General features: G+C 42.7%; 1 protein-coding gene across 1 annotated transcript in view; it reads right to left on the reverse strand.

Annotated features, from left to right (window-relative positions):
• CMIP (c-Maf inducing protein) overlaps positions 1-26,524 on the reverse strand; it is a 135,810-nt gene that overhangs the window by 23,163 nt on the left and 86,123 nt on the right. Inside the window, exons 4-10 of the mRNA XM_010579671.1 lie at positions 11,857-12,018; positions 10,639-10,680; positions 7,911-7,973; positions 6,373-6,453; positions 2,934-3,037; positions 2,216-2,320; positions 616-969 (exon numbers count right to left, since the gene is read on the reverse strand). Of these exons, the coding sequence (XP_010577973.1) occupies positions 616-969; positions 2,216-2,320; positions 2,934-3,037; positions 6,373-6,453; positions 7,911-7,973; positions 10,639-10,680; positions 11,857-12,018 (911 nt within the window). The remainder of the gene's footprint in view (positions 1-615; positions 970-2,215; positions 2,321-2,933; positions 3,038-6,372; positions 6,454-7,910; positions 7,974-10,638; positions 10,681-11,856; positions 12,019-26,524) is intronic.

The following is a 26,524-nucleotide window of genomic DNA, read 5'->3' on the forward strand; positions in this document are numbered from 1 at the left end:
CAGAGGATTTGCCTCCCAGGAAACTACAGAGCCATCATTTTGTAAAGGCTACCTGAGCATTTGTTCACGAATACCAGTCTGCTGTACCAAAGCAACTGATCGACAAATAGGGGCTCCACTCTAATACAAGTAAACCTGAACAAGTCATAAAACTTCTTCAAACTTGTGAAGGGAGAATGCCTAAGTGAAAGACATTGACCTCATCCAGCTCCTGCTGAAGCCAGGGGAGCAGTGCTGCCTATCAGTGCACAGGCACTGAGCCTAGCACAGACCTCTCTTTTTGTCTGCTTCAGGCAATCCCGAGAGCATTAGAGGAGACAAATGGATTTATTTTTTTTGGTGGGCAAGAACAAAACAGAAACCACTGGCAGCAACATCCCGTCTTCTGTAATATGCCTGAGGCTCACTGTACAAGTAAGCTTTCCGTTTTCATCTTCCTAATGCTATTTTTAGAACGTATTGGCAGTGCCAGATGTCTCTTTCAAAGGCTGGACTCTCTAGAACTGAAGTTAGATTTATAACCATGTGCAGATGTTGAAGATGACAGGCCTGTGGAAAAGCCCCCCATTGTTAAGATGACATTGTTCAAAAAGCCTGTTTAAAATAGTTACTCACAGCATCTTGAGTATTTCAACATAACAGCCAAGGATCCTGTCTGCCTGGGCACTCAGCTCAATGCTCATGGTGCTGCAGGTAGGACTGACCATCAAGCAATCAATCAGGTTGGGCTCACTGTCATTGCCAACATTGGCTGTCATCTTCTGATTAGCTGTGTTGTTGCGCTCCACTTCCACATGGATCTCATTTGAAGTGACAATAACTGGTTTGAGACGGGATTCAGTCAAGGTGGCCTCTTGAGAGACCAGGTCAGGACTTGTGTGAAGAAGGCGGAGGGGGAGATTAGGCTTTCGGTCGCACTGCTGCTGGCAGCCATTCCGAATTTCCTTCAGGCTTGGAGAATTGTCTCGACTGAATTTTAAAAATAAACAAACAATTTCAATAGACAGACATAACAGCAGACAGCAAGAGAGAGAGCGCAACACTGAGAAGCCAAGATCTTTTGCAATTTCCCACTGCATTTCACCCCGGCCCACCGGATTGCTTTCTTCTGTGTAATCAGATTACTGAAATCAATTAAAAATATTAAAAGTCTCCAATAGGGCTGTTCTGCAGCCCCTATTCTACAAAGATTCAAGCTTTTCATTACTCTAATTGACATGACAGTTTAGTATAAAGGTGAACTTTCCCATCCAAGTTGTGCAAAGCTGTAACAGAATCCATGCCCAAGTATGTATCTGGCTACAGTACATGCCCAGACATTTGTCTGCAGCCCTCGCGTCTGGAATTTTTGTTGGACACTAAGCAGCCCCTGTCCGTGCTCTACCATGAGGAAAGTCAGATAGGCATAAACAAACAGGAAACATAGCAGAGGGGAACCCTCAGTGTCTACTGGAAACTGGCTCGTGTGTCAAGAACTGCGGCATCTATTTTGCAGTAAGTGAGGAATCAAATTTTCCACAATAATGGAGACAGCATTGTGAAACCAGCTCAGGTTCAAAGCTGTAGATACACAGGGATTTACACACAACCCTTTCTTCGAGATCTCACCCGTCCCTTTGCTTTAGGTGTCACACACAATTCATGTGCCAGACAGGCAGCGAAACGGACACTGCTCCGGGTAGTGCTTAATTCCCAGAGACTCTTGTGGAGCACTCTCGTCTTCTGCTGGCCTAAAAAGGCAGGTTACAGCTGCAGTCTGCCTTAGAGGAGTATCTCAACAGCAGCCAAGATCAGCATGCAGCTGGCTGTTGAGCTTCATCCTGGAAATTACTGCAGCTTGCAGTACTTCTGTACTGGGAACTGCTGAGCTCCTTACATCACCAGCACTGCCCCCATTTTCAAGCATGGGAGCCAAACATGTGCCATAACAGATTGCCACACTCGCTGCATCAAAACATGCCACAGTGAGTACAAGTGAATGAAGGTTCAGCATCTTTCAGGTTTTCAAGTACATAGAGTGTAACAAATATAATCACATATGCACAAAAACATGCATGTGATTGACCAGAACTCCCACATGTAACGCTAGCAATGAGCAGAGTGAGAATGAAGACACGCTCTCACATACCTACACCCATTCTCGCACCAATCTTGTTTATAGATACCATGGATTTGGAAGTGAGTAACGTGCCGTCAGCTGGGAATTCATACTGACCTGTTGATAAATTCCTCGTAACACGAATAAATGGCTGCTAAGCAGACAGCTACAAGATTCGGCAGGACCCTGGGATGGGGGCATTGTCCAGTTGGACCATGCATGCTGAAAAACAAAAACCAAGATGACATCATTGTGAGAAAGATTTCTGTGGGCAAAAACAGTCAGACAGAACGAGGTGCCAGAACTGGATAGACAGCCTTGGGGAATCCTCAGATGGGCCATAACAGAGTTATTTTAACCCTGTAAATCCCTACCCAATGGCCCTATTTATGAACAAGGCTAAGCTGCATCCTCAGTTTATTTGACGTGGTATCTCTACAGTCCCCCCCAAATCCCACACATGACTGAGCATTATGTGGTCTAAAGCTAATGGGAATCTCTCTGTAGAGGCTCCGAGTCTAAATGTATGAAAAGAATGTACACACAGCAAAGTCCATTTGCTTCCAGTGTGTAACTATGCAGAAAACCCCAGCCATACCTAAGAATTAGGTGCTTTGTGTTGTTTTTAAAAAAAAAAAAAGAAGAAGAAGAGAGAGAGAGAGAGACTTTAGCAACATTGCCTCATGGACTCTTCTAATCTACTTACTGTTTGCCCGTACTAAAAAACACCAGCTACTCTTAACAGCTAGTTAAGACATGAGCAGGGCTGGGAGAAGTAACACAGCGAAGCACGTACACAAGACTTGAAATACACCATAAATTAAATGTAACTTACCTCTGAATAAACTTCTTCACCACCTCCATTCCAGCATTCAGCTCATTCAAAGCCAGAATATACTCCTGAGTAAACAGCCGCAATCGAGGACACTTCCCAAAATCCTGTCCAAAAAGGAGAGACTCAGTGAAGTTGGTGAAACATGCCTGCAATGTACATCAAAACTGTGGGTTTTCAAAAGAAATCAACTCAAACACAACCAAATTCACTTTGTTATTATGCTGAGAACTTCAAGAGCACAGTATCACTGCATGCTGAAGTAACGTTCTTCCCACTAATAATGACATGCTTTCCAATTCTCCTCTTTCCCCCATGAAAGACCCACCTTGAAACAAAAGACATGCTTAATGAAAGAAAAAAAAAACCCTACCTGCACTTACATTTCTTTTGTACACTTCACTTTATACGTTTATTTTGAAATGCATTTTTTGTTGTTTTGCATTTTTGCTTCCACTCATAATGGCAGTTTTTAGAAATGCAACTCAAAAATAGTTTTTTACTTCCATGTTTGACATCATATCTATTCTGCTTTTAGAGAAAATCTTTTTGACAAGCGATCAATAAGTGATCAACTATAAAACCACAGATCAGTTCTTTCTCCAGGGATTTTACTCCAGCTACATTGTGAATTTGACAGGTAAGCTCAACAGTCACTTACTTCAAATCCTGCAGTTGGAACGGCACCTGCTAACTGAAATCTTGCATCTCCTCACATCACCTGCTATTTTTAGATGTGAAAGGAGTAAAATCTGCTGTCTGGTGCATGTTATTCCACAGCACGTTTCTTCACATTTACACAGGTGTAACCTTATTACACAGGTGTTACAGAACTACAAAGCTAAATTTCCAAGCAGTGAACAAGGCCCACTGAGGACAAATAAGCCATCCCAGTTATCCCTCAAGCAGCTGGCTGTGGAAGAAGAGTCATCCTGAAAAAATAAATGGCAATTGAAATTTTAAAGAAATGCCACAAGTGGTAACGAACTGGTGGTCTATAAAAGGGAAGATACACTTCCAAAGCACTGAAACCTTCTGTTACTTATTTTGGTTTCAGGCACTTCTATAGCACAACCTATATTAACATCTCATAGGTGTTACAGCTAGAGAAAATTACCAAAAATGTGAATACAAGCCTAGGCAGAACAATGTCTCCTTCAAGTGTAAGTGTCACTCTTTGCTAGTACTGAATGGCTACCTGGTAACTTCACCCAGCAAAGGGACTGCGGGTGATTCCACAGTTGGTATTACAATTAAAATCATTAAACTTCTAACAACTCCTCCTGGCAGGTGCAAATACACTTGGTTCAAGGGCATGAGACCATGTGTGCTTCATATATCTTTTGGTGCCATTTAATTTCATGAACACTCCTTGCGAGATAGCTTTTGCAGTTGAAATTTATTAAATTTTTCAACGCATGTAGGTGCCATAACTGAAGTTAGAACGAAAGTCCAAGAGATCATAAAGAGGATGTAATTGCTGACTGCTCTAAAATAAAATATCTCTCTAAATATCATATGATGCCCTGTCACCATACCAGGTACAGAACAACACACGCTATCAATATTGTTTGCTCCAAAAAAAACCCCCAAAGCCCCAATAGTGCTTATAGTCAAACATTTGGGCTGAGCCTACAAACAGCTGAAACTCAAAGGTACTGACAGGTTGCTGAGCGCTCCCCAAGCAACTCAGCATACAATAGTCTCCAGTCCTGCCCGTAACCAGTAGTATCAGCAAGACAAAAAGCCATCCTTGTTCTTTTGAGATTTCAAAATGATAGATAAATGAAGCACTCTTTCCCCATTTTATAGGTGGGGAAACTGGAACAAAACTTGCCGTGAACTAATCAAAGACCACAGAGCAAATTAGCAGCAAAGGTGGGAACAGACAGCTAGGTCTCCTGCTCTAAGTACACTGAGTTGCATGTGGCCTCCTAAGGTTATGAAATTTACTGCCAACAACACTGTCCCCCCAAAGGATAACTTTATTTACATGCGCATGCACAGACATTCTCTAAAAGACTATTCAGTACAGAAGTCCCTGGAGAGCTGTAAAGTGCCCAAATCCACTCCAATTAATATATGACACCGTAAATTCTCTGACTACACGCTGCGGTACAGACATGTTGATTTTCAATCTGCAAATGTTAAGTATGGTAAATATACCCAATTCTCTGAAGCTAACCAAATACAAGCATTACACTATGCATTTAGATTTTATTTGAGACCCCTCAAGAGCTCTGGATGCTTTAAAAAAATCAGTCTGGAATCCAAGAATAACATTTACAGAATGTTTCATTGAACACTACAGAATATTCAAAAATGTTTACATGTCTGCAGAGTGCAGGCACTGAGCCAGGAACACGACCTTTTTGCCATCTTGGGCTTTCCACCTAGTTCTGTAAACTCAAGGAGTTAAATAATAATACTGTTGTAAAAATAAGAAATATGAACTGGTTTATACTGGGTTGATGCTATACACAGCACAACAGTGGATAGTCTCTAAAATTATATCAGTTAGTGAAAAGAAGTTGACTGTGTAGTTATAGAGGTATGAGACCCATCCTTGAGATCACAGCCAAGTCAACTGCCTTAAATATGTTATTTTATTGATTTGTTACTCTTTGCCCCAGCATTGTGAAGTAAAATTTCCATGGCAGGAAACTTAATATGCCACAAAGGATGGAGGGCTGGTAAACACCCAGACCTCTCTTAGGAAAGGAGTACGGATCATGTAAGAATATCTTCAGAGTTGGTGGGGGGGGGGGAAATCTGGTATACAGGGTGGAGAGAGCAAATCTGGCAGGGCAGCCTGCTAGCATTTATTTCAATCACTAGCAAGGAATTCATCGGCAATGAAAAGAGAGAGAGCCTGGGAGAGAACAACCATAAAATGACAGAGTACATGATTCCTGGAACAAGAAGGAAGAAGAATAGCAGAAAAGCGTCAGGAAATTCAGGAAACCTAGGTAAGAACTCATTGAACGTGAGTCTAAAGCAAAATGGAAATCCAGAGAGCTGGGGCTGTCTTAAAGAAAAAATGTTGAGGGCCTCAGCTCAAAATCAACAAAGTCCCTATTCTGACTTTGTTATTTAATTGATTCTAAACCATTATAACTACAAGGATGGCATGCAGGGAGTAAATAAGGAGCCAAGAGCCAGGTGGGAGAGAGCTGGAGCTCCATATGCTGGCACTGCTACCAAAAGAAGTGTTCCTCAAATCATGGCTTTGCTTAGATGCTTTTGGAAGTCCCACTGAATGCTTATTAATTCTGCATTTATAAAGCAACACACAGTTACATGCAGCATTCACAGTTTGGGAGGTTAGATTTAGGTATCACAGAGCTTTGTTCATTACAGGCAACAGAGCAGCTGCAAATTATGAAAGGTATCCAGTAAGGTTCTCCAAACTGACCAAGTTCCCGGTAACACATGCACTCACCATGTTGTGTTTGAGAATCCTCTGTACCACTGGTGTGAACACTTCTATCACAACCATGGACCGCGGGCGCTCTCGGCAGTGCTGTAATGAGCAACAAGTCATTTTGTGCGCTGCAGAAATTATGATGATGGGTATCCTCTGGCTTCACACCCCATGCATGGATTACCCCAAGATTAACAAAATCCAAAGAGCTAAATTAATCTTTCCTGGGATTAGCGTACTCGTAACACTGCTCTATCCTATGGATTTGCTGGCATCTAATAGAATATTACCATGGGAGCTCATGAACTACATGAGTTCCTTTCCCTACTGCCTATTCTTCACAAAACTCCCTGGAATGTAGTATTTTTGGGACTTCTACCCCTTTTGTCAAATTTCGTTGAAACTTGCCAGCAGTTTCAAAAGTAAAGGGACTGGGGACAAAAAGATACATAGACACAGGCAGTGTAATGGCATAAACCTCCCTTCCTTGGGATCCAGGCTAAAAACCTGTGGCGGATCTTGGAGGGTACCAACAAGCCACTCTCCCATCACAGGCTAAAACATGCAATCATCATGTATCAGTCAGAGTAATTTAGGTTGGGAAGGCCCTTTGGAGGTCATCTGGTCCAACCCCCTGCTCAAGGCAGGGTCAATTTTGAAGATACAGTAGACTTCTCATTAGCCTTGTCCATTTCACTTCTGAAGAGGAAAAGTCCATAACCTGTTTCCCTTCCTGCAACTATACACAGCCCATCCCACCCATGTAAAGATGATTAGGTACCCACCTCTGATGGAAACCAAAGGCAAAAAAAACAGCAATAAAAGTGCCTTGAGTCCAAGGCTAGATATGGCCCTAAGACTGGCTTATAAAAATGCAAGTCAGAGGTGTTTTTGAAACTCGACTTAATTTCTGTAGGAAGAAGCTGCTGCTGAATACCTCTGGATGGGAATTATAAGCAGCATCCAGATTGTTTGACAAATGTGTACCCAGTCATCAGTAAGCAAATTTAAGCAGACTTGAAACTGAAACACAAACAGGCCTAGAGGAAAAGTAGTCTTCAAATCCAGAAGCTCTGCAATCCAAAGTACTCAGAAGTTTATGGAAAGGATGCCAAATGCAGCACAAGCATGGATTTACCAGAAGAGAGGATGGGTCCTTATGATCTTCCCATTGCCACTACCCAATGGCATAATACCATTAGGGCTGAGTTGTGCATCACATTACCAACTCATCTGAACACAGTGACTCCAGTGATTTTTTGCATTAGCTAAATAGAACATGCAGTAGGACATTTCTTGTACCCAGACTGAGGTGTGGGAGTCTGAAGATTTTAACTCTCACAGAGTACCAGGACTGTGAGGTCTGATGTATTAAGGATATGGATCTATTTATCATAACGGTGCTGTTAACTATTCCAATATCATTGGCTGTTGACCAAAAGCTGAAATCAGTTTGGGCATGAGGTAAGGAGTTAAAGAAAAGAACAACCACCCCCCTCAAAGAATTACACTTATATACAACTACGAGATTTCAGAAAGCAAAGCTGTTCTGATACCTTGCAGAAGAATTCACAGAGGTCAGGAGGAGGATGGTTGTTTTCCAGCAAAGGTGCAATTGCCTTTAAAAAGAAAGAGAGAGAAAAATTTAATTAGAGGACTGCAAGTGGAGTAAGCATTTTGCGGGGAAATATTTTTTCTTGAAAAAAAAAGCTTACTTTTAAAAAAGAAGGACAAAAGCATCAATAGAGAAATTAGAAGTGGACTGTGTGTTTATTTTACACTGAAGTGTAAGCTCAAGGTCACCTCTGCTATGAATCCTCTGGAAAATTTTCCTTTTAACTACATGAGTGTAAATACATAAAACACAGCAAAGGAATACAATTTTTATAATGGTTTAAATGAAAACAGGAGCAAACCAATTGTTTGAGGATGTACTACAGCACGGATGAATCTGGCTCACTGTTTCAATTATAACATCTCCCTAAAAGAAAATACTGAAAAACACCACACGCACGCACACCCTTTATGAAAGGGTTTGAGCTCTTTTTTTGAGAAATAACTCACTAAAAGTAGCATAGCACTGTTCTTACCTTGGAGGACCCTATTCATCAAAATCAAGCATCCAACTTTGTGAAAGTTGAGATCAACAATTCCTTCTTTGCTGCTACGCAAACCAATGTGCTTATGCTCGGTAAATACATTAGATGTCATACCTGCCACTGAGGGTGTAATGAACTTATGTTGTTTTTACTTCCTTTGCAAATTAGAAAATGGTACTAGAATAATGTATTCTCTCTATGTGATGGTGCCCCCGGGCTTTTCCTGTCTTGAGCTAAAGGGATTCCCAGTACCCATTTAAAAGTAAGATTCAAAACACAGCAGCTAGGACATTTTGTATTAAGCAACTGAACACCAGATATTTTATCTGGATGGCATCTGGAGTTTTACTAAGGCAGCCTGCTTTGGTTTTTGCTCTCCCTCTTGTCTCCTCAAGGATTTCAGCCCCGCCAAGTCTGCTTGCTATGACTGTGTTTCACAATAGCCGCTTTCACACATAAACAGGTCAAGATTAATGTGAATTTTAACAATGAAACCCAAGCACATCTGCAAAGATCTGGTTTTGTTACTCGTAACATTTGTGAAGTTTCTGTTTATTATCGTGTGCCATCCTTCTGCAACTATTCACTCTTCCTCTGGTGGTGGTCCAGCAACAGTGGACTAATGGAGAATGCGACACTACTCAGTGAGACTAGAATATCCTTGCTACCCATCCAACACCTGAGCTAAAGATCTTCCTTGAACCCATCTTTTGGAGTGTTTGCTATAAGACCTGCCAAACCACAGGAGCCATGTATTGCAAAATCACCAAGTGTTTACACCTGACCGGTAACTGTCAGTGGATCACTGCATCAGAGATGTAACTGATTGGTTTTCAGCTTAAGAAAAATGAGCTTTATTGTTTCAGCCCAGTCCTTACTGAATGTAGGGAATAACCACAACAGATACTGTCAAGCCAGTCATGGCTCCACCTGTACAGTCAGTGTGGAAGAGCGACAGCATGAAAGCACCCTGTATTTTCCTTATGTGCGCTGTGGTTAAAAGCAGAAACTTGCCGTCTCGCATTGCCGGCAAGGCATCAGTTGTAATATTGATCTGTTCCAGGACCATCTAGAGAAGGAAAGCTGGTTCCATCTGCACGGCAAATCACCGTGTACTGTTAAGATACTACATGAACACACAGTGTTAGCAATACTTCCTAAGAATAGCACAGGTTAGCTGTGTAAATGCAGTGAGCAATCAATGCCCAGAAACTGCCATCTCCTTAATGGTTCGTGCACAACCTACAGAGGGACAGGACTTGAACTGAAGAAGCCATCACCCAGAATTGATGAATAATGTAGGCTGAAAAGACCTTTGGAGGCCACCTGGTCCAACTTTCCTGCTCACAGCAGGGCCACCTTACATCTTTTATTAAAAAAATCCTTCCTCCAAAACAACCAGTTGTAACTGGGGGCCTCAATTACCCTTGGCACTAGAGTAAAACGAAAGCTATAGCAGATTTCAAAGAAAAGTAAATGCCACTTCAGAAACTTATCTCGGTGACTGATTCCAGCTAAAACGGTATCTGAAGCAGCAGTTAAACACAATTCACACCTACCGGCAGCTACATGCCACCTTGTCATTTTGCAGAAAGTCACAGAGATGTGATACGATCAGGTTGTGTTGAGGTTCTAGATTAGATCACTGATTGGGAAAATCTCCTGGAAATTGCCAGTGACTGAAATTAAATTACACTGATGGGGAACCAAGTTCCACCTCTCTGATAAATTGTTAAGATTTTATAATCTTGTTGCACAAGGAAGAGAGCTGCCATTTGATTCACTTATTTCTATGTCTAAATAAACGCAACCTACAGAAAAGTAAAAAGTTAAGAGGGTATTTTTATAAATCAAGTAAAAAGGGGGTTAAACTGCAGCGATACATACACATATCCATGCTTACAAAAACAATCACTTGCTCACATACCATCAGCAATGGAGACATTCTGTGCACGGTAGCATTAGCCCCTCAGGAAACTACTAAGCCTAAGGGTTTTATAGGGCACATCTGGAAATGAGGGTGTTTTGGCTATTTAAAGTGCATATATAGATATGAACATTGCACTGTGTAGCCTAGTAAGGAGGCCATTTTGGGAGACGATTAACCCTCGACATGCTGTGCTCTTTCATGTAAGTTGACAAACAATACAGAATTGTCCTGAGATTTTGACAGAAAGATACTCACCACAATAATGCTCTCATGGTCTTGAGTGGTTAAGTTGTTGTTCTGAAAGAGTCGAATAGAAGAAATGAATGAGCAAAGAGTACTCCGAGTTGGCACATCAGCATACACAATCTTCTTAGCTACCACCGGATGCAAGCAGAAAGGCTCAAGACTGCAATTGCTTATTTTCAGAATAAAATTCATCAAATTGAAATCATTCTCTTAAAGAAGGTGGTATACTATCTGCTACAAGGGGTTGTGCATGCTTCCATTTCTCCCTCAGCACATTCAGATTCAAGCCACCCCAGCCATGAAAGCTGAGCTTACAAACACCAGGATGCCAGAGTAGGTCTCAATTAAAGCCAGCGATACATTTCTTAAAAATGTTTTCTTAAGACAGGCTGTATGTTTCTAAGAAAATTAATAAAAGTACTGTTGTGGTGTTGTATACCATTTGTTGGTAGTAAACTAACTCCTTCAGTTTTCCTGAAATTCCTTCTTCAGACATGGAACCAGTAAAAGCCAATAAATTTACTGGAAGTCACCTATGCTACTACCTATGCCAAAGTTTGCTTTTGGCTTTCTCAGCAGCACAATCCATTCAGAGGTGACAAAGTTGTGAGTTGCTAAGATCTTTGCCTACTGCAAGAAAAATAGCTAGCAACTTTTTTGCTTATCATAAATCTTTGCACATCAGAACCAAGACATGAAAAACCTGCTTGGCATTACATTTCCTGTCCATGAAAAGTTAACTATTTGAAATAAATGCTATAAAAGGAGGATGGATACCTCTGAAGAAGGAAAATATTTTTCTTTGACAGAACTGGTAATAATAAAATAGCTGCACAATGAATTTATTGGTATATACATATTGCTACAAGAATTATTGGTCATGGAAACAAAGCCAATGGAATAGAAGTCAAGGGGAGTTTTCCCACTGACTTGAAATAAGACATGAATCAGACCCATAATAAAATTACCATAAATAATCAACGACAACAACAACAAAGCCTCAAGATAAATGTGTTTTGTTTTGTTTCTAGAAAGCTACCTAACATGGGTCAAATTCTCCTTCTCCACAGCAAGTACAAATTCCACGCAAGTCAGCAGAAGTCACGAGCAGACTCAAAGGCAGAATTTTGACAGCCCAAGTTAAACTAAAACCCACCCACAAACTTTTAACTGTTTGTCTCTCATCTAAATGTGACAGTGTCTTGCAGGACACTGCTGAGATCATACCTCTGAGAGCAGCTTTGAGACAATCTCCAGTGGTGCTTGGTGAATAGAGTCATCCTGAAGCGGAGACGTCAGTGCCATGTCCACCAGCGTCCTGATCTCCTTCAACACCACCTCCCAGCGGCTGGGGTTACTGAGCACCTTCTTGTACTTGTAAATCTTTTTCTGCAAGAAAAATGAAAGGGTCACACTGATACCACCATAAACCCCTTGAAAAAATTGACTGGGTATGTGCTTCCTACAAGCAACTGCCAAGCGGGCTACTTTGTATTTTGAACTTTGCCTTTTCTGTTTGCTGAAAAGCTGTACTTAAAACATTTAAATGGAAAATCTCATATGTCTAAACCAATTTCTTCTGTGGAAGCAATGAAAAACTGTGACTCCCTTTTTTTATTTTAAAATAAGTTTTCAAACTCCAGAGCATCTTTCTTTCCATCATCTCCTCTTGCAGACACCTTATTCCTCAGGCTATTAACAGATCCCTGCTACTGCACTGCTTCCAAAGCCGAAGGTCCTTTTAAAGGGAGTTAGTCATTAAGAAAGGGGGGGAGAGAAAGGCCAGCAAAACATCATTCTTCAGATACTTTATTCTACGTTGCTAATCGGTGAATTCACATTCAGAATGAATCAAAATCAATTTCATCAAAGTGAAAAATTCCAGTAGACCCACAGGCTTTTCTTCTGTCTTGAAGGATCCTGAAAAGTCATGCTGTCACCCTCCAGTTGTAACAGAAACGAACTTGTGAGGTCTCCAGGTCTTCCACACAACAGCCTTTCCACTCTCAAGAGAAGCATTCCTGACTGCCTAATCCCATCTGCCCCAGTCCTCTGCATGCCCCTGCATTACTTCTGCCTGTGCCCAAGCTATTTCACCAATTGCCCTGTCCACAGACCAGCTGGAGAAGCAAAAGACAATTCTTACCTCCTCGGCAGTCATGTTGCCACAAATGACTGGAACAGAGGCTGCTTTGTATTATAAATAGTATTCTTTAGAGAAAACCCACCCTCCCAAATTCCCAGGGGTGGCTTGATGAAACTCTACAAGTTCAAGGAAACGATGATGAGCATTAAAACTCCACTCCCAAAAACAACACAAAGCGTGCACTAGAACCAGGAGAGGCTTGCCAAAGCGGCCAGCACTGGCGGCAGCGCACGGCCACGGAGCTGGCAGGGAAGGAGCTCTGCTGGCTGACGGAGAGCGACTGCCAGGACCACAGCATTTTGTTTAGTTCACATGCCCTTCCACTCCTCTCTCTGTGTGAAACTGGTCCTCTGGTCAAAGGGATGTCAAGAAGTCTGGATACATCCTCAGGTTTATTAAACAACACAGGCTGGGCGCTTCTCTGTTTACATGAAAACATCAGTGTTTTGCACTAAAAATGGATCTTGCGTTCCTCACCGGCATTTCCAGGGAAATCGTAAAAACTGCCCATGTTGTGCAACTTGCAGATTCAGCTGCACATTTTGGGCTATTCATCGTCAGTGTAATAAAGGCAGAGGACTTTGCAAAGGGTTGGTCTGCTTTGTTTTGTTTTGTTTTGGAGCTTTGCTGCTACACAGCATTTCCCCCTCCACTCGCGCAGGGCAGCCCCTGCGGGAACCATCTGAACAGGCTGGCTCTGCTTATCAGCCGCTTCCTTCCCACCGTGGCAGCAGATCTAATGCTCAACAGAAAACACAGTCACCTCTGTACCCTATCCGAAACACGACAGAAGAGACAATACAGAAAAATACAGATTTCAGATGGCTTGGGTTTGTCAACGTTGTTAGAAGGGGGAGAAGAGGGTGGCACTGGGCTGACATGTAAAGGCTGATAAAGCAATCCAATTATCTTTTTAATTAAATTCATGCAAGTACAAAAGCACGCTTGACAGTAGTTCGCACTTTCAGTGCATTTTAAGCCACTGAAAAGCTAAAGGAACATAAAAACACACGCTGCAGACGTTATCAAATGCGTTTAGGATTTCAGAACTGAGCAGAAATTTTTATACTTCTGAGCTTGTTAGGGCAGAGGGGGTCCATCAGTGTTTCTAAGCTACCAGCACTACTTCTACCATCATCACAGATTTCTTGGACTCTTTAGGAAACTTGAATCATAGCGCTTAATTTCTCTTATTCATGTAGTGCCTTTTTTTAGGGTCTTTTTGTTAGACCCACTCCAGCACTAAATAAAATCTAAACTTCAAAGCCAACCAGCCAGCTTTGTAACTTGAAGCAACTCCTTTCTGACTACTTGAGGACACCAAACAAAGCTAGCTCAGCTGAAATTTATTCCTTGGTCCTGTACTATCAAGAAACCAAATTCAAAGCAGAATTCAAAGCTGGATAAAAAGAGGGGGTGGGGGCAGTGCAAGAGCTAGACCACTGGGTTATTGCATCCCTGCCTGCTCTGGGCTGCCCCTTCCTTGGGCGAGTTACAGCGTGATTTCAGAGAGCAGCTCCTTCAGCCCGAGGGACAGCTCTGAAGGAAACCCTCTTGCCCAAGAGGACGCTGCTCAGACAACCCTACCACAAACATCTTTCTTCCGCTGTCAAATCCACTCTTGCTTGGGGGAAGGGAGGAGCAAGGGAGGTTTCCTTTCCCTTTTAGAGATGTCCAATAAAAATTAAAATTCTGATGATGCTGACGTACATAAGAGAAAAGACAGCAGGAGCTGTACTCCCTGCTGTGCAAGGGAGACCTACAAAAGCTGCTGCTCAGACCAGGCAGACAGTGTCTCAAAGCGAGCATCAGGGAACAGCTACCTTTGCAGACACGCTGAGCCTGCCACAAGCAGAAAATCCAAACTTATCAGTCTCTGCTTCACGTTTTCAGCACAAAGGATTGCACTGCACTGATATATTGAGCTGTAATCTGCAAGCGACATTACAGAAGTCTTGAATGATGGTGGGAAAGCAGCAGAAAATAAATAAATAACTAGAGGAGCCATCCCCAAGAGGGTTGAACTCTGCTATCCTGAACCTTTGCCCATGGTTACGCTGCTGTTTTTCTCAGCAGAATGCTTTTCACTGTTGAGCGCCTTGCTGAAAGCCTCAATTAAAGCTTGAAACCTATCAGTCAGTTACAGGAGCAATTTGCTGTGTATCAGCAAGCACTTAGCCAACACCGAGCCATCTGCTCTATTCTACCTGCGCCGACTCCAGAGCACGGAGAAACAATCACTCATGAGCTTAAAAGCAAAGCTGCCTGGTAAAGACCCGTATCAGAGAACAGTCATGTCAACACTTGTGAGGAGTTCATTCCCCCTGGATGTAGGTGTAAAAGATGCCTTCAGTTGCTGAAAATACTCACACAACATTTATCATTAGTAGCATGTGCAAGAAAAATACTGGGGTGGGAATCCAGTTTCACTGGGATTTCGGTAAAAGCAGCAGCTCCTGCGACAATTTATGTGAGTGAAAATAACACATGCCAACTTGGAATTTGACCCTCCTAGTTACTGACCAGCCAGAACCACACGGCTAGTGTCATTCCAAAACCTTGCTATGCTGACTTTAAAAGCAAAACCACTGAATTTAATAAGTACGAGAAGAAGCAGCATGGGGAATAAGTGACTCTGACAGGGCATCCTTCATTCTCAAATCACTCTAATTAATTAAAGTTTTGCAGAAACCCAAAGACCTAAGTCTCAATCCTCTTTTAGAGGAGGAGGAATTGAAGTCCACATGTGAAAAACTACTGTTCCAGTGTTATTAAGCAAGCAAATGTGACAAAAATCTGTAAGCAGCGGTTTTTGCCATCAGTGCTCAAAAGCTCCTGAACGCTGCTGTGAATGGAAAGTTCAGGAGAGCCTAGGACACTTTCGAGCTTTTTTAAGTAACATCTTCATAGGTTTTTCTATCCCATAATGGCCTCATCCTGCAGCCCTTGCTCATACAGCACTTCCTTGGACAAGAATGATAATACTGATGTAGTTGACATCTAAGAAAAACGGACTCTAATGCACAAAATCAGACAGCATGGAACATCTGCCTTTTTCGGCCCTAGCAAGACCTTTCATGTTAGGAACATCTTAAAGCAGCCGGTGCACCTGATCCAAAAAGGGCAAGATGAAGTTAGCCTTCTTGATGACCAAATTTTGTCCCTGCTTTGCTACTGGTGGCCAGGAAACGTTCCGTACTCTTGGGAACCTGTCTTCTCATCAGCAAATACTATCTTCATTACATTAAAAAAAAATTAATTACCAACCCTAATCCAGAATAGCCTGTTAAATTCTAGCTCTCTGCTCTTCAGTCCTTTACCACGCAACAGCACGCAACTAATCACTTCTTTATTGGAGAAGCTAGAGCTACTGCAGGAACATATACTGACTTCGAGGGTTGCATGTGCCAGCAACTGTTTACTTCTTGAGCAACGAGGGCAGTTCCAGCAAAAGGGAAAAGGTCAACCTCCCGCACAGAGGTCCTCTCCAGCTCATTGCAGGGACGGCTGAGCCAAGCTAGCGTTACAGCTTAACGTTGATGGCGCTTATGTAAAATGGAGGTGCCTCTTGCTAGATGCAAATGTACAGAGGAAAAAAACCACAGAGGGCAGACACCGGAACAGTTTTCTCTACCGCAGCAGAACATTTTGTTAAAACACTGCGTAACAAGAAACAGGAAGAGTTGCTTGCTATGTTCAACACACGTGTTTGGCTTGTCCTACAAAGCCCAGGAGCTGTACCATGTATTCTTGAGCACCACCTGCTGGCATTTTGTCTATTAACTCATTACCTTCATGAAAACAAAGACAGCATGGTATCCCCAGAACTCAGCTAGATCCATATTCTGCTTTTAACACTAGCAGGCATTGCTTACTTCACGGTATTCTCTAAAATATGTAAGAACAACTTGTTGCTAATGGATGTTTTCCTGACAGCCACAGACAAGCCTAAATTACCAGGTGGATCCACTGAAAGCCTTCTGAACTAAGTTCCTACCTGCAACATTCACCAATATGAAGAAAAAAAGCAACTTCCCCGAAAAGACTAAGTCTATAAAAAGTCTCATTCCAGGCAAAGGGCTGGGGCCAGCACAAGATTAAAACTTTTTCAAATCGGGGACTTCAGACTGCTCGTGCTGCAGTAATCAAACTCTTCATGACCTTCTGAAGGTCACGCACAGAAAGACTGATGTGCTGCTCTCTAAAATAGCTGAAAAACAGCAGCAGCAAACTTTTGCACTCTACCATGTTTTCAGGTGAAAGGCATTTTCTGCATTTTTCATTTTACCCAGTGCTAAATGCTGAAGGGCATCAACTTCACTGCTTCAGTTGCTTCTCTGAATATAGCCACCTTGGTCGAGGCTCACTTGCCCATGAGCTCCTTGCCACAGGCCAGAGAACTGGAAGGAAACGTTATAAGCCAGACACTTCCTGATTCTCACTCAGTTAAGGTCAAAATAACACTTCACTTTTTGCCAATTCATATAAAAAAGATCCTGATGAAATCACCATTATTCATTGCACTGAGACTGGCACCCATGAATCTATGCCCTGAATAAATATATCAAGTGACAGTCTCTGCCCTGAGCAGTTCACGGTCTTGATGATTAAAGGCAAGAAGGAGAAACAGAGCAAGAAAACCGAGGTGGTTTCCTTGAGGTTCTATGGCAAGTCAGGACCAGAGCAGAACTGAGGTCTTCTGATTCTCAGGCCTCCATGCTAACTGCTAGATCATGGCACCCCTAAGTAAAAGCAACACCAACATGCACTGGGGCTGTGGCAAGAAAGTTGAACGGTGATACCCTGTTGCTGTGCTTCCCCATCACATCATCTTCCCCCACCCCTCTTTTCAGCCTACATTCCTTCACCTATTTTTTTCCCACCAGCATCTACCACCTTGCTCCACATCTCAGCTAATCCAAGCAAGAAACCGCTAACACTCAGACCAGCACTGTTTCAAAGCCAACAGAGTTCAACGGGTTCAGCAAGTGGTGGCATGGGTTCAGCTGTTACTAATGCACAAGCTGGAACAACCACACAGATACTTCCCACAGGCGCAGAGTTTGTCCTTTGCTCAGATACCACTGGGACAGTACCACTGCAAAGTCAAAGAATGCTGAAACAAGCAAAATTTTAAAAGGACGGAACATGGACACAACACATTTCTGCTTGGACGAAGAGAAGCGTAAAGTGGAAGTGGGACCAGGGGGCTCACAGGACAGCCTCCTCATCCACCTCCCAGCATGACACAGGGCAGCTGTGACATTAATGCACTGAAGAACTTGCTCCTGAAGCGTATTATATATCTATATATATATATATATCTCCACCTCCTTTGCACACAGCTGTCACCTGACCATCCTTCTGGGCTTCTGCTCTGCGATGTGCTCAAGACTACTGCACAGATATCCTTCAGCAACAAGGGGGGATGAGAGGGTGGGAAGGATATTCTATCCAAGGGAAAAAAGAAAACTAAATACACTGGGCAAGTAGGTCTTAAATTTATGGGCTCCACTGAAGACAAACCTGTATGCAAATACAGTGTGTGCACCTCCAAAAACTGAAAGCACCTCAAAAATTGTGGCTTCCTTCTAGCCCCCTAAGCTGGAAGGGAAGAGGTTGTCTTCGGTAGACCTTCCCACTACCAAGCAGAGAAATTGGGCTTTGTTTTTGCTGGTGTCTTGTCCTTCTCTCAAATCCCTGCATACAGCCCTTTGGTCACTAAGATGCAGAAACACAGCGGGCTGATCCAAACCCAGCTCTACCTTAGCCGTGCATTTGAGATGCCGTTTCCCCAGCTAGAAAATGCAAAAGGCCAACTGTGGCTGCAGCTGCACTTTGCATGGGCTAATGTGGTTACTATTGTAATCAGACCTGTCCACAGGGGAGACATTTTTTGGCACAGCCGACACTGATGCATTCCCCGAAACCCTCCATCCCTGCTTCCATTTCCTTTTGGCAAACTCTCCCATTCTTCAGGCCCCAGTTCCAGCACCAGCTTTACACTTCAGGTTGGCAAAACATCAGCTTTCATCCTGCACACAGCAACTGCTGTTCCATATTTTTCGTATCGGAGCCAAGCTGGGGTTTGTTTTTAATGTTGCTTTGGCTATGTGGAATTTCACTATGACTGCAGATACGTTTCTAGCAGAAGCACAAGCCACTCCCTACTTGCAAAAAGCGTTGGTAGAGACACAGTTGCAATCTTGAGTTGCAAATCCCATCTAACATCTCCCCAAGAGAAGAAATATTTTAAAATATGTTGTCCATGGGCGTTTGGGTATTTGTTTTGGGTTGATTTTTTTTTAAGCAAAAGTCACATAACACCTTTTCCTCCTGATCTTTGGCAGGAGGAAAAACTTAACAACTTCAGTACAGTTGACCAACACAGTTGTCCTACATGTACAGGAAAGATCTGCCCTAACTGCAGGCTGGGGGGGTTTACAAACCCTCCTGAGTTGCTTTAAACTCTTATGCAGAATGAGTGAGAAAAACCTTCACAAAGACGTTGCTGGACTCACACAATTAGGGCAGGAGCCAGACATCGTGCTTGATCTACAGCACTTTAACAGCCTCTGACTCATCATCAGAGGGAAGGTTTCAAACATGTTTAGGCACAACTACCTCCTCCTCTTGCAGGACCTTACTGCTGCCTGCTGCAGCATTTTTGGCCCTTTTCCCCAGAGTAGCAAAATGCTTAACACGGACACTGTCTGGACATCAGGATCTCAGTGTTCTGGCACAACCCACAGTTTCCAGAGCGGTGTGAGTCTGACGCGCTCCTGTATTTGAGATTATGCAGTATGAGCTGGAGTCAGCAAAATCATGTTCCATTTAAAAAAAAAAAAAAAAAAAAGAAAGAGCAGACTACTAGATGAAAAGCAGGAATATGTGTACCATATAAACTCCACACTTTCCAAAACCTTCAGTAGACTAACTGCATTGCAGTGCATGGCAGGGGGGGAATAGTATTAAATAAATAAAATATAGCAGGCACTGCATGACTGTGGAGTTTAGCACGCATCAAAGAGAAAGCAGAAGACACAAAGCACTGTGACATTAACTGCCACCTAGGTGCAGTCCTTGCTGTGTGCTTCTCTGTGCAGAGACCTACCATTACTGACTGCATTATAGAATGCCTCTGACAGCAAGCTGAACTGAGCCAGGTTCCCAATACCTTTACATTCATGCACTTCATATTCCACGTATGATGGCTGTGTCTGTGGAGTGTAGTCCTTGACATCAACCAGCTCTCAGCCTGCAGTGGGAATAAACGACTTTGCCACTGCAGAGAAGAGATAGTGTGTAGGAAAAAAAGAACATGTAAAATCTTATCATCATTGCACTTTGACCAGGGCTGCCAAAGAAAAACCTGTGCGCAAGGCCACCATGGAGAATAGCCAGGCAGCATACCTGCTGTGCAGAACCTTCCCCCGTCCCTCCAACACTACACCCTTCAGATCCCACTCAGGCATGAGAGAGCTGGTCATCACTGGGAAAACAGGATGCTGCCTCATCTGCAAGGCTGCAAAACATAGGCCAGTAATTCCAGGAACGTACGAACTCTTATCGAAAGAACTTGCTACCTGAGAAACCACCTCAAATTAGGATTACGCAGCTACTAACACTACATATGGTACTAGCTGCTAACAAAAGATAATCTCTGAAAGATAATCCATCCCCCTTCTATTTTCTGGGAAATGCCAGTAAGCTTAGGTAGCACCGAGCAGCACACAAGGCAATTTTTTCTTCCCAGATACGCAAACGGGATTAAAAAGCCACATCATCCCTTTTCCTTATTACTCTCCACTGCTAGTAGTGGGCACCCTCGGTCTTTCCTGCCCTCCTCCCCTCTCACCAGCCACCAAAACCTTCCAAATGGACATTTACCCACCTGTTTCACTTTCTCCTCCCTGGCAAATGTATTATTTTGCTGAGTTTCTAGCACTTCGACACCATAAATGGCTTTGAAATTGGCTTCTCTCTCTTGTGCACCTGCATCATCAATGTCGTCAGCAAGAGAGATGTGCACGGCTTGAGGAACATGTTTGTGGCAGAAAGCGGCTGCAGAGCCTTAGGGAGAGCACACACACTGGATACTGATGTGATGCTTGCAAGCATCTTAAAAGGGACTTCAGAAAAGCAGGGTATTTCTGTCTTCAGATCACTGGGCTTTGGAGCTCTGAATTTTCCCGTTTCTCACAGGGAGATACCCAATTTCAGAGCAGCATTTGCATCTGACACAGTCCCATCACTTTGTTCCATGTTTTTATATTGCATCTTACTGCACCACATCAGCAGAAAACCCCAAACCTCCTGCAACTCTTTAGCCTACACCAAAATGCCACTGAAACTCTGCAATTTCCTTGTTTTCTTTCTCCTTTGTACAAATGCTGCGTGACATGCAAGACTGAATCAAGTCTCGCAGCGTTCAGTTTTCTGATCCCAAGGTAAGCTTCCTCGCAGAGGATCAGAGATCACTCGGGTGCCACCGAAACCACCGCCCACCTCATGTTCAGGACGGGCCGATGCAAATAAGTCACTCACAACAACCCCGTTGTCCTTGATGGATCTTGCCCCTGGTCACACAGCCTAATCTAGTATTCCCATCTTAAATACTACAGTAAAGAGCACCAGAGACCAGGCTACAGTAAACAGCTGTGATGCAATGGCTTCTGAATGAAGACAGGGGAATGAAGGGCATACTTTTACTAGCATTGTTTTCTGATACTTTTTTTCTAATTTTGAGACAATCACTATACTGGGAAAAAAAGACAAGCAGATGTGTCAAGACAAGATGAACATGTGACATAGCAAGAGCTAGGGCAGATGATACAGGCTGCGACACTTGCAACATACTGTTTCAGCTTTTTTTTGTGGATATTAGCAGCAGTTTTATAATCCTCTAATACATTATGTGCACTATGATGCACTCAACACGCTAATTACATTGTAAGAAATAAATGTAAGGACAAAACTGTGCAAGAAAGGAAAGAGAAATTTAAAACAACACCTAGGTCCCCATCGCTCCTTCAGGCTCATGTAGGTCTTCTGACACCCAGAGTCCTCATAACATCCATAATGCAGAATTGGGCCCCATGACAGCAGCTTAACAAGGCACTTAGCATGTGTCAACTCCCAGAGTTAGGTTTTCACACCCAATGCATCATGCGAGGAGGATAATTACACTCCTGGGAAAGACTACCAGTCTTGTCCTGTCTTCATAAGAGATCTCCTAAAAACACATTTTTCTGCAGCTAGGAACCTGAACGAGAGACTCATTTTGGTGCAGCTCTATATTATGACAGCTATAGACAAGAAGTTGTAATTTGGTGAAACTAGTGGTCACCGTGACCTGGAAGTCCTGTATTGCAAAGAATTAGTCATAAGGTCAGCCCTGGAATAATGCAGAGAAGCAGTTCACCAGGACAAAAACCGAGGATCCCTCCTGGCCAGCAGTTCAAGCATTCCTGAGAAGCAACATACTCCAGCAATTGTATTTAGCTGAGACCTAAGTACACAATAACAAGCTGACCTGTTTATTCAGCTGGTTTTGACACCCCTCTATCTTCAGACCTAATATTAGTTTGAATAGGATAGCATCCAAGTCTAGAGGGGAAAATTTAGAGCTGGTCCTGACTTAGCTAAAGCAAGACAGAAAATAACTACCTAGTTTCCACTCAAATTTCACCAGCAGGCCATTAATTGGCTTGAGTTCTGTCTCCTTAAAAAAAAACAAACCTGTTTTGGCAATGCAGGAGGCATCTACAGGTATACAAATCATGTATGCATGTGGCTAGATGAGGGCAGAGCAGCTCAGATCCAGGCTGGCATCTCAGCATGTTGCCAAGAGCCTCTTCTGGTTGGACAATGTGCTGTGCTGACACCGATCTGCAGCTCCCAGATTTAAAGTGATTCATGTTAAGCCATGCACAGCACAGATGGTGATCAGCTGCCGCTGCTGCAGACACACCTTATGGGAGGAACCTGCTTCAGTGTCCCCCAGAAAGAGTGAGGTATTTTCCTAATGCAAAGGCAGTGAAAGCTTAAAAAAACCTAAGTACTCTATCTGTTCCAGTTCTAAAAACATCACCAGCGTTTCATAAAAAAATAAAAAACTTTCTGTCAACATCTTGTCTGGTTTTCGTCTACTCATTTCCAAAGTGAGATCAATGCCTTTCTGCTGCAACAGCACAGTTACCTCTAGCAAACTGAGATCTCAGAAACAGAAAACAAGGCCAAGATTTTTCAAGTGACTTCTGATAACAGATGGCCCGAGACAGTCAAACTCGTGCGGAAAAATGAGGGAGCCAGTGGACTTCATGTGCTCATGAAGACGTCTTAAGAAAAAAAAAAAAAAAAAAAAACACCCTCCCCCCCCAAAAGTAGTAGGGGAGAATACTTAACTACAAAATATAAATATTATGGAAATAAAAGGCTGTAAGTGTGACAAGATTTCTAAGAAGCTGCTCCTGAATTTGCAGTGAGGTTGTTCAGACTATAGACTGGGCAGTTTTATCAATCACCGCATGAAGAGCAAGGTGATGTCTCTGCAGAGCCCCACACAGGCAGACACAGCTGCATTTCACGTTACCTTTCAAATACAAAAGAAGAACAAATCTTGGCAATAAACATCAACCTAACCATGAGAGGGGGCACCAGGAACTGAAAAATGCCAAGATACATTTTCGGTCCCACTATGTTCACCAGAAAGCTCTAACTGGTACCAGCTTCTCTTCTTGGCAACACAGATCCATTAACACACCACTTAGACCCTGCATCTGTTCCATACGGAGTATAAAGTCCAGTCTCTCTATCAGGATGCTCAAAGCCCTGCAGGGGAGAGGCTCTGACTATCTTAAAAACCTGTTCATGGACTCCCACAACTGGTACCCATGCATTCCACAGGAAGAGTAAAACCACCAGCCAAAAACTTGTGGGCTGCCTTTTATCCATCAAAGCAAGAAACATGCTCCTCCAAAACTCATGTGCCATCAAAGCCCACAATGCTTTCAAAGCCCTGAGGCTTTAAAAGGCAAAACTTAATTCCACAACTTAGGTTCCCGTCAATATATTATTGACTCATATACAGACACAAAAGGAAAAAGAAAATATACAAAGAAAAAAAAGCTGTCATTGGCCTAATTGTATGATAATTATTTATTGTTTCACCTCAAAATAACAGAAAACGGGAACTTCTGTGTTCTGTGAAAATACCTCAGGTTTTCAGCTAAAGAAAGCAAAGAAACAGCCAAGACAATTACAGTTATGTCTGCTGTGTAACCACCAAAGAAAGGGTCTGAAGTCCAGGAACTACCACGCCAAAGAACTGCTGAGCTCTTCGAATAATATTTTCGCTATGCAGTACAGCACAGGGCTATTAAATTGTCACAGGGAATCAAAGCTTCCTCTCTCAGATCATAAATTAGGTGGTCAAATACAAATGACAGACATAGGCCCTTTTAACAATAACCAATGTGATTTTTTCCTGATCTCATAGTTTTAAGGCATGATTTGCAGAGATTTAAGGCTATAAATTTCTTTAATGTCATCATTTAAATTCTATATAAACCCCACTCCTGTATCAGCACTATTTTTAATCATTACCATGGTGACAAAACCGTAAAGGTGCTTTACACAAGGAGGGCTTTACCACACTTTCAAGAACAATTTCTCTCAACTTAATTTTTTGCAGTTTCAAAGCACAGAAAAACAACTCCCTCTGAACTTTCATCGTTAGATACAAAAACTGATACTCACCCACAGCTATTGTATAAAAAATAATCAGTACTAACGGACAAGGAATTCATAACCTGGACACAGTAAAGACTAGCGAGCGTATCATCATTCAGGTCAAGTATGACTTTATATGACAGTCGATCCCTTTGCAATTAATAGAGCTGCTTGTGCATGGAATTATCTATTTCCTGAAGACACAGATACAACAATCCCTAGGAGAACCAGGGAAGTATTAATCCAAAATTAAAGTTTTTGAATGAAGGCCAACATTGCTTGTTTTAGCATTCAATGCAAAATGTTTGCAAATCCCAAATGACAGCATTGTTCCAGTTTCCCAATTCATGTGAATCAAAACACGGAGTCCATGTAGAAAATGAATTTTAAAACAAAGGTGATGTGATTGTCAACTGCAAGTCAGGGGTGCGTACACATGCTGGGCTGCATGAGCACACGCACAGACAGCAGGATGAGGGAAGGGACTGCTCCCCTCTCCTCAGCGCTTGTGAGACCACACGTGAATACCGTGCCTGGTTTGGGGCTTCGCACTCGGCTGTACAGGCTCTTAGCAATGTCGTACAACTTCAAAGTACACCCCGCATTTAGTGAGGAAAAGGGCGGCGTGGGTGGGGAGAGGACCAGATGATGTTCAAAGGTCCCTTCCAACCTAAACCATTCTACACATTTGCACTGTCCATGCTAACAGATGGGTTAAACCCCTAAACAAGCAGTACTATTCATTAGGGGACAGCTGAGGACTGGTTAATAGCATCAGAAGCAAGGACAAAGTATAGGCAAGCCTTTCCCGAAGATCCAGGGCAGAGGCGCACAAAGCTCAGCTTGAGTCATGCTTCGTGCTTTACCGCAGACCTAGGTCTGTTTTTTCCATAATGTGACAGTTCAGGACATTCCCCCAAAGGCTGTCAACTGACATGTTTCACTGCTGCATCATTCAGCTAGCTAGAAAACACAAGCAACCCACATCCCGCAATGAGAGCGGTGTTCCAAGTTTACTATCAAGCATGTAAAACAATGCAACATGCCCTGTATAACCTTTAGGCGTGTTCCCCCCAACAAATGTAAACCTATACCAGTACTCCATATCAAAACAGAAGACCTAAAGACCCCTGGAGAGGACCTCATGGACATCTTTTTTAATTCAAGCGCAACATGGTACAACATTAGTCAAGTGGTTTTTTTAATGACTAATATTTTAAGCATGTGGTGCAGTAGGGCTCAACGCTTTCTACAGAGGATGGTACCTCTATGTGCTAGGCGCTCTACAAATACACAGAAAGTCCTTAGCCCAAAGACAGCAAGATAGAAACAAGTAACAAAGTAGATGGATACTGTCTGGGCAAATGCCAAGCGTACACATTTGCTAATTTGTGTGTGTCCCAAAATTACTAGTCACAAGCCAAGCTTAGCTGTATTCAACCCCTACAGAAGTGGTTGGTTACCACTGTATCTAGCCTAGATCCAGAAAGGGCAATGAACTGCATGTGTTATTCTCTTTTGTATATTCACAGCAAGTGTTGTTATCTTTATTGATACACTGTTATGACTTATCAGCTTCCAAATACCAAAGATTACATATCATGGTTTCAATCCAACCTCCCTGGTTGAAAGGAACATCTCTTACACAATGGATTAATGATTTGTTTATGTTTGAGGATCTGGACAGTTGTTAACATGTTCTGTTTATTCTCTGGACAAAGATAGTTTGGCTTAGCTATAACCCAAAGGAAATCAGGATTTCTAAAAATAGGCTGAGGTGGCCAATAATCCTTTAGGAGTTGTGATACACACTGATATCCAGATTAAATGAGGAATTATGAGTAACCCTTAGTGGGAGGGTTTGAAATGGAAAACCCAAAGAGAAAATGACTACGTAAGGAACAGTCCGTCCCTACATCCCTGCTTTCTTCAATGAGCACAGTATTCAAGGAGAAACTCACATCTAAAAAGCTGCGTAAGCATCTTGACAGCTAGTTAGTTGGATGACACATAAAA

Source organism: Haliaeetus leucocephalus, unplaced genomic scaffold, assembly GCF_000737465.1.
Source record: "Haliaeetus leucocephalus isolate CR32 unplaced genomic scaffold, Haliaeetus_leucocephalus-4.0 Scaffold668, whole genome shotgun sequence".
Taxonomy (NCBI): Eukaryota; Metazoa; Chordata; class Aves; order Accipitriformes; family Accipitridae; genus Haliaeetus; species Haliaeetus leucocephalus.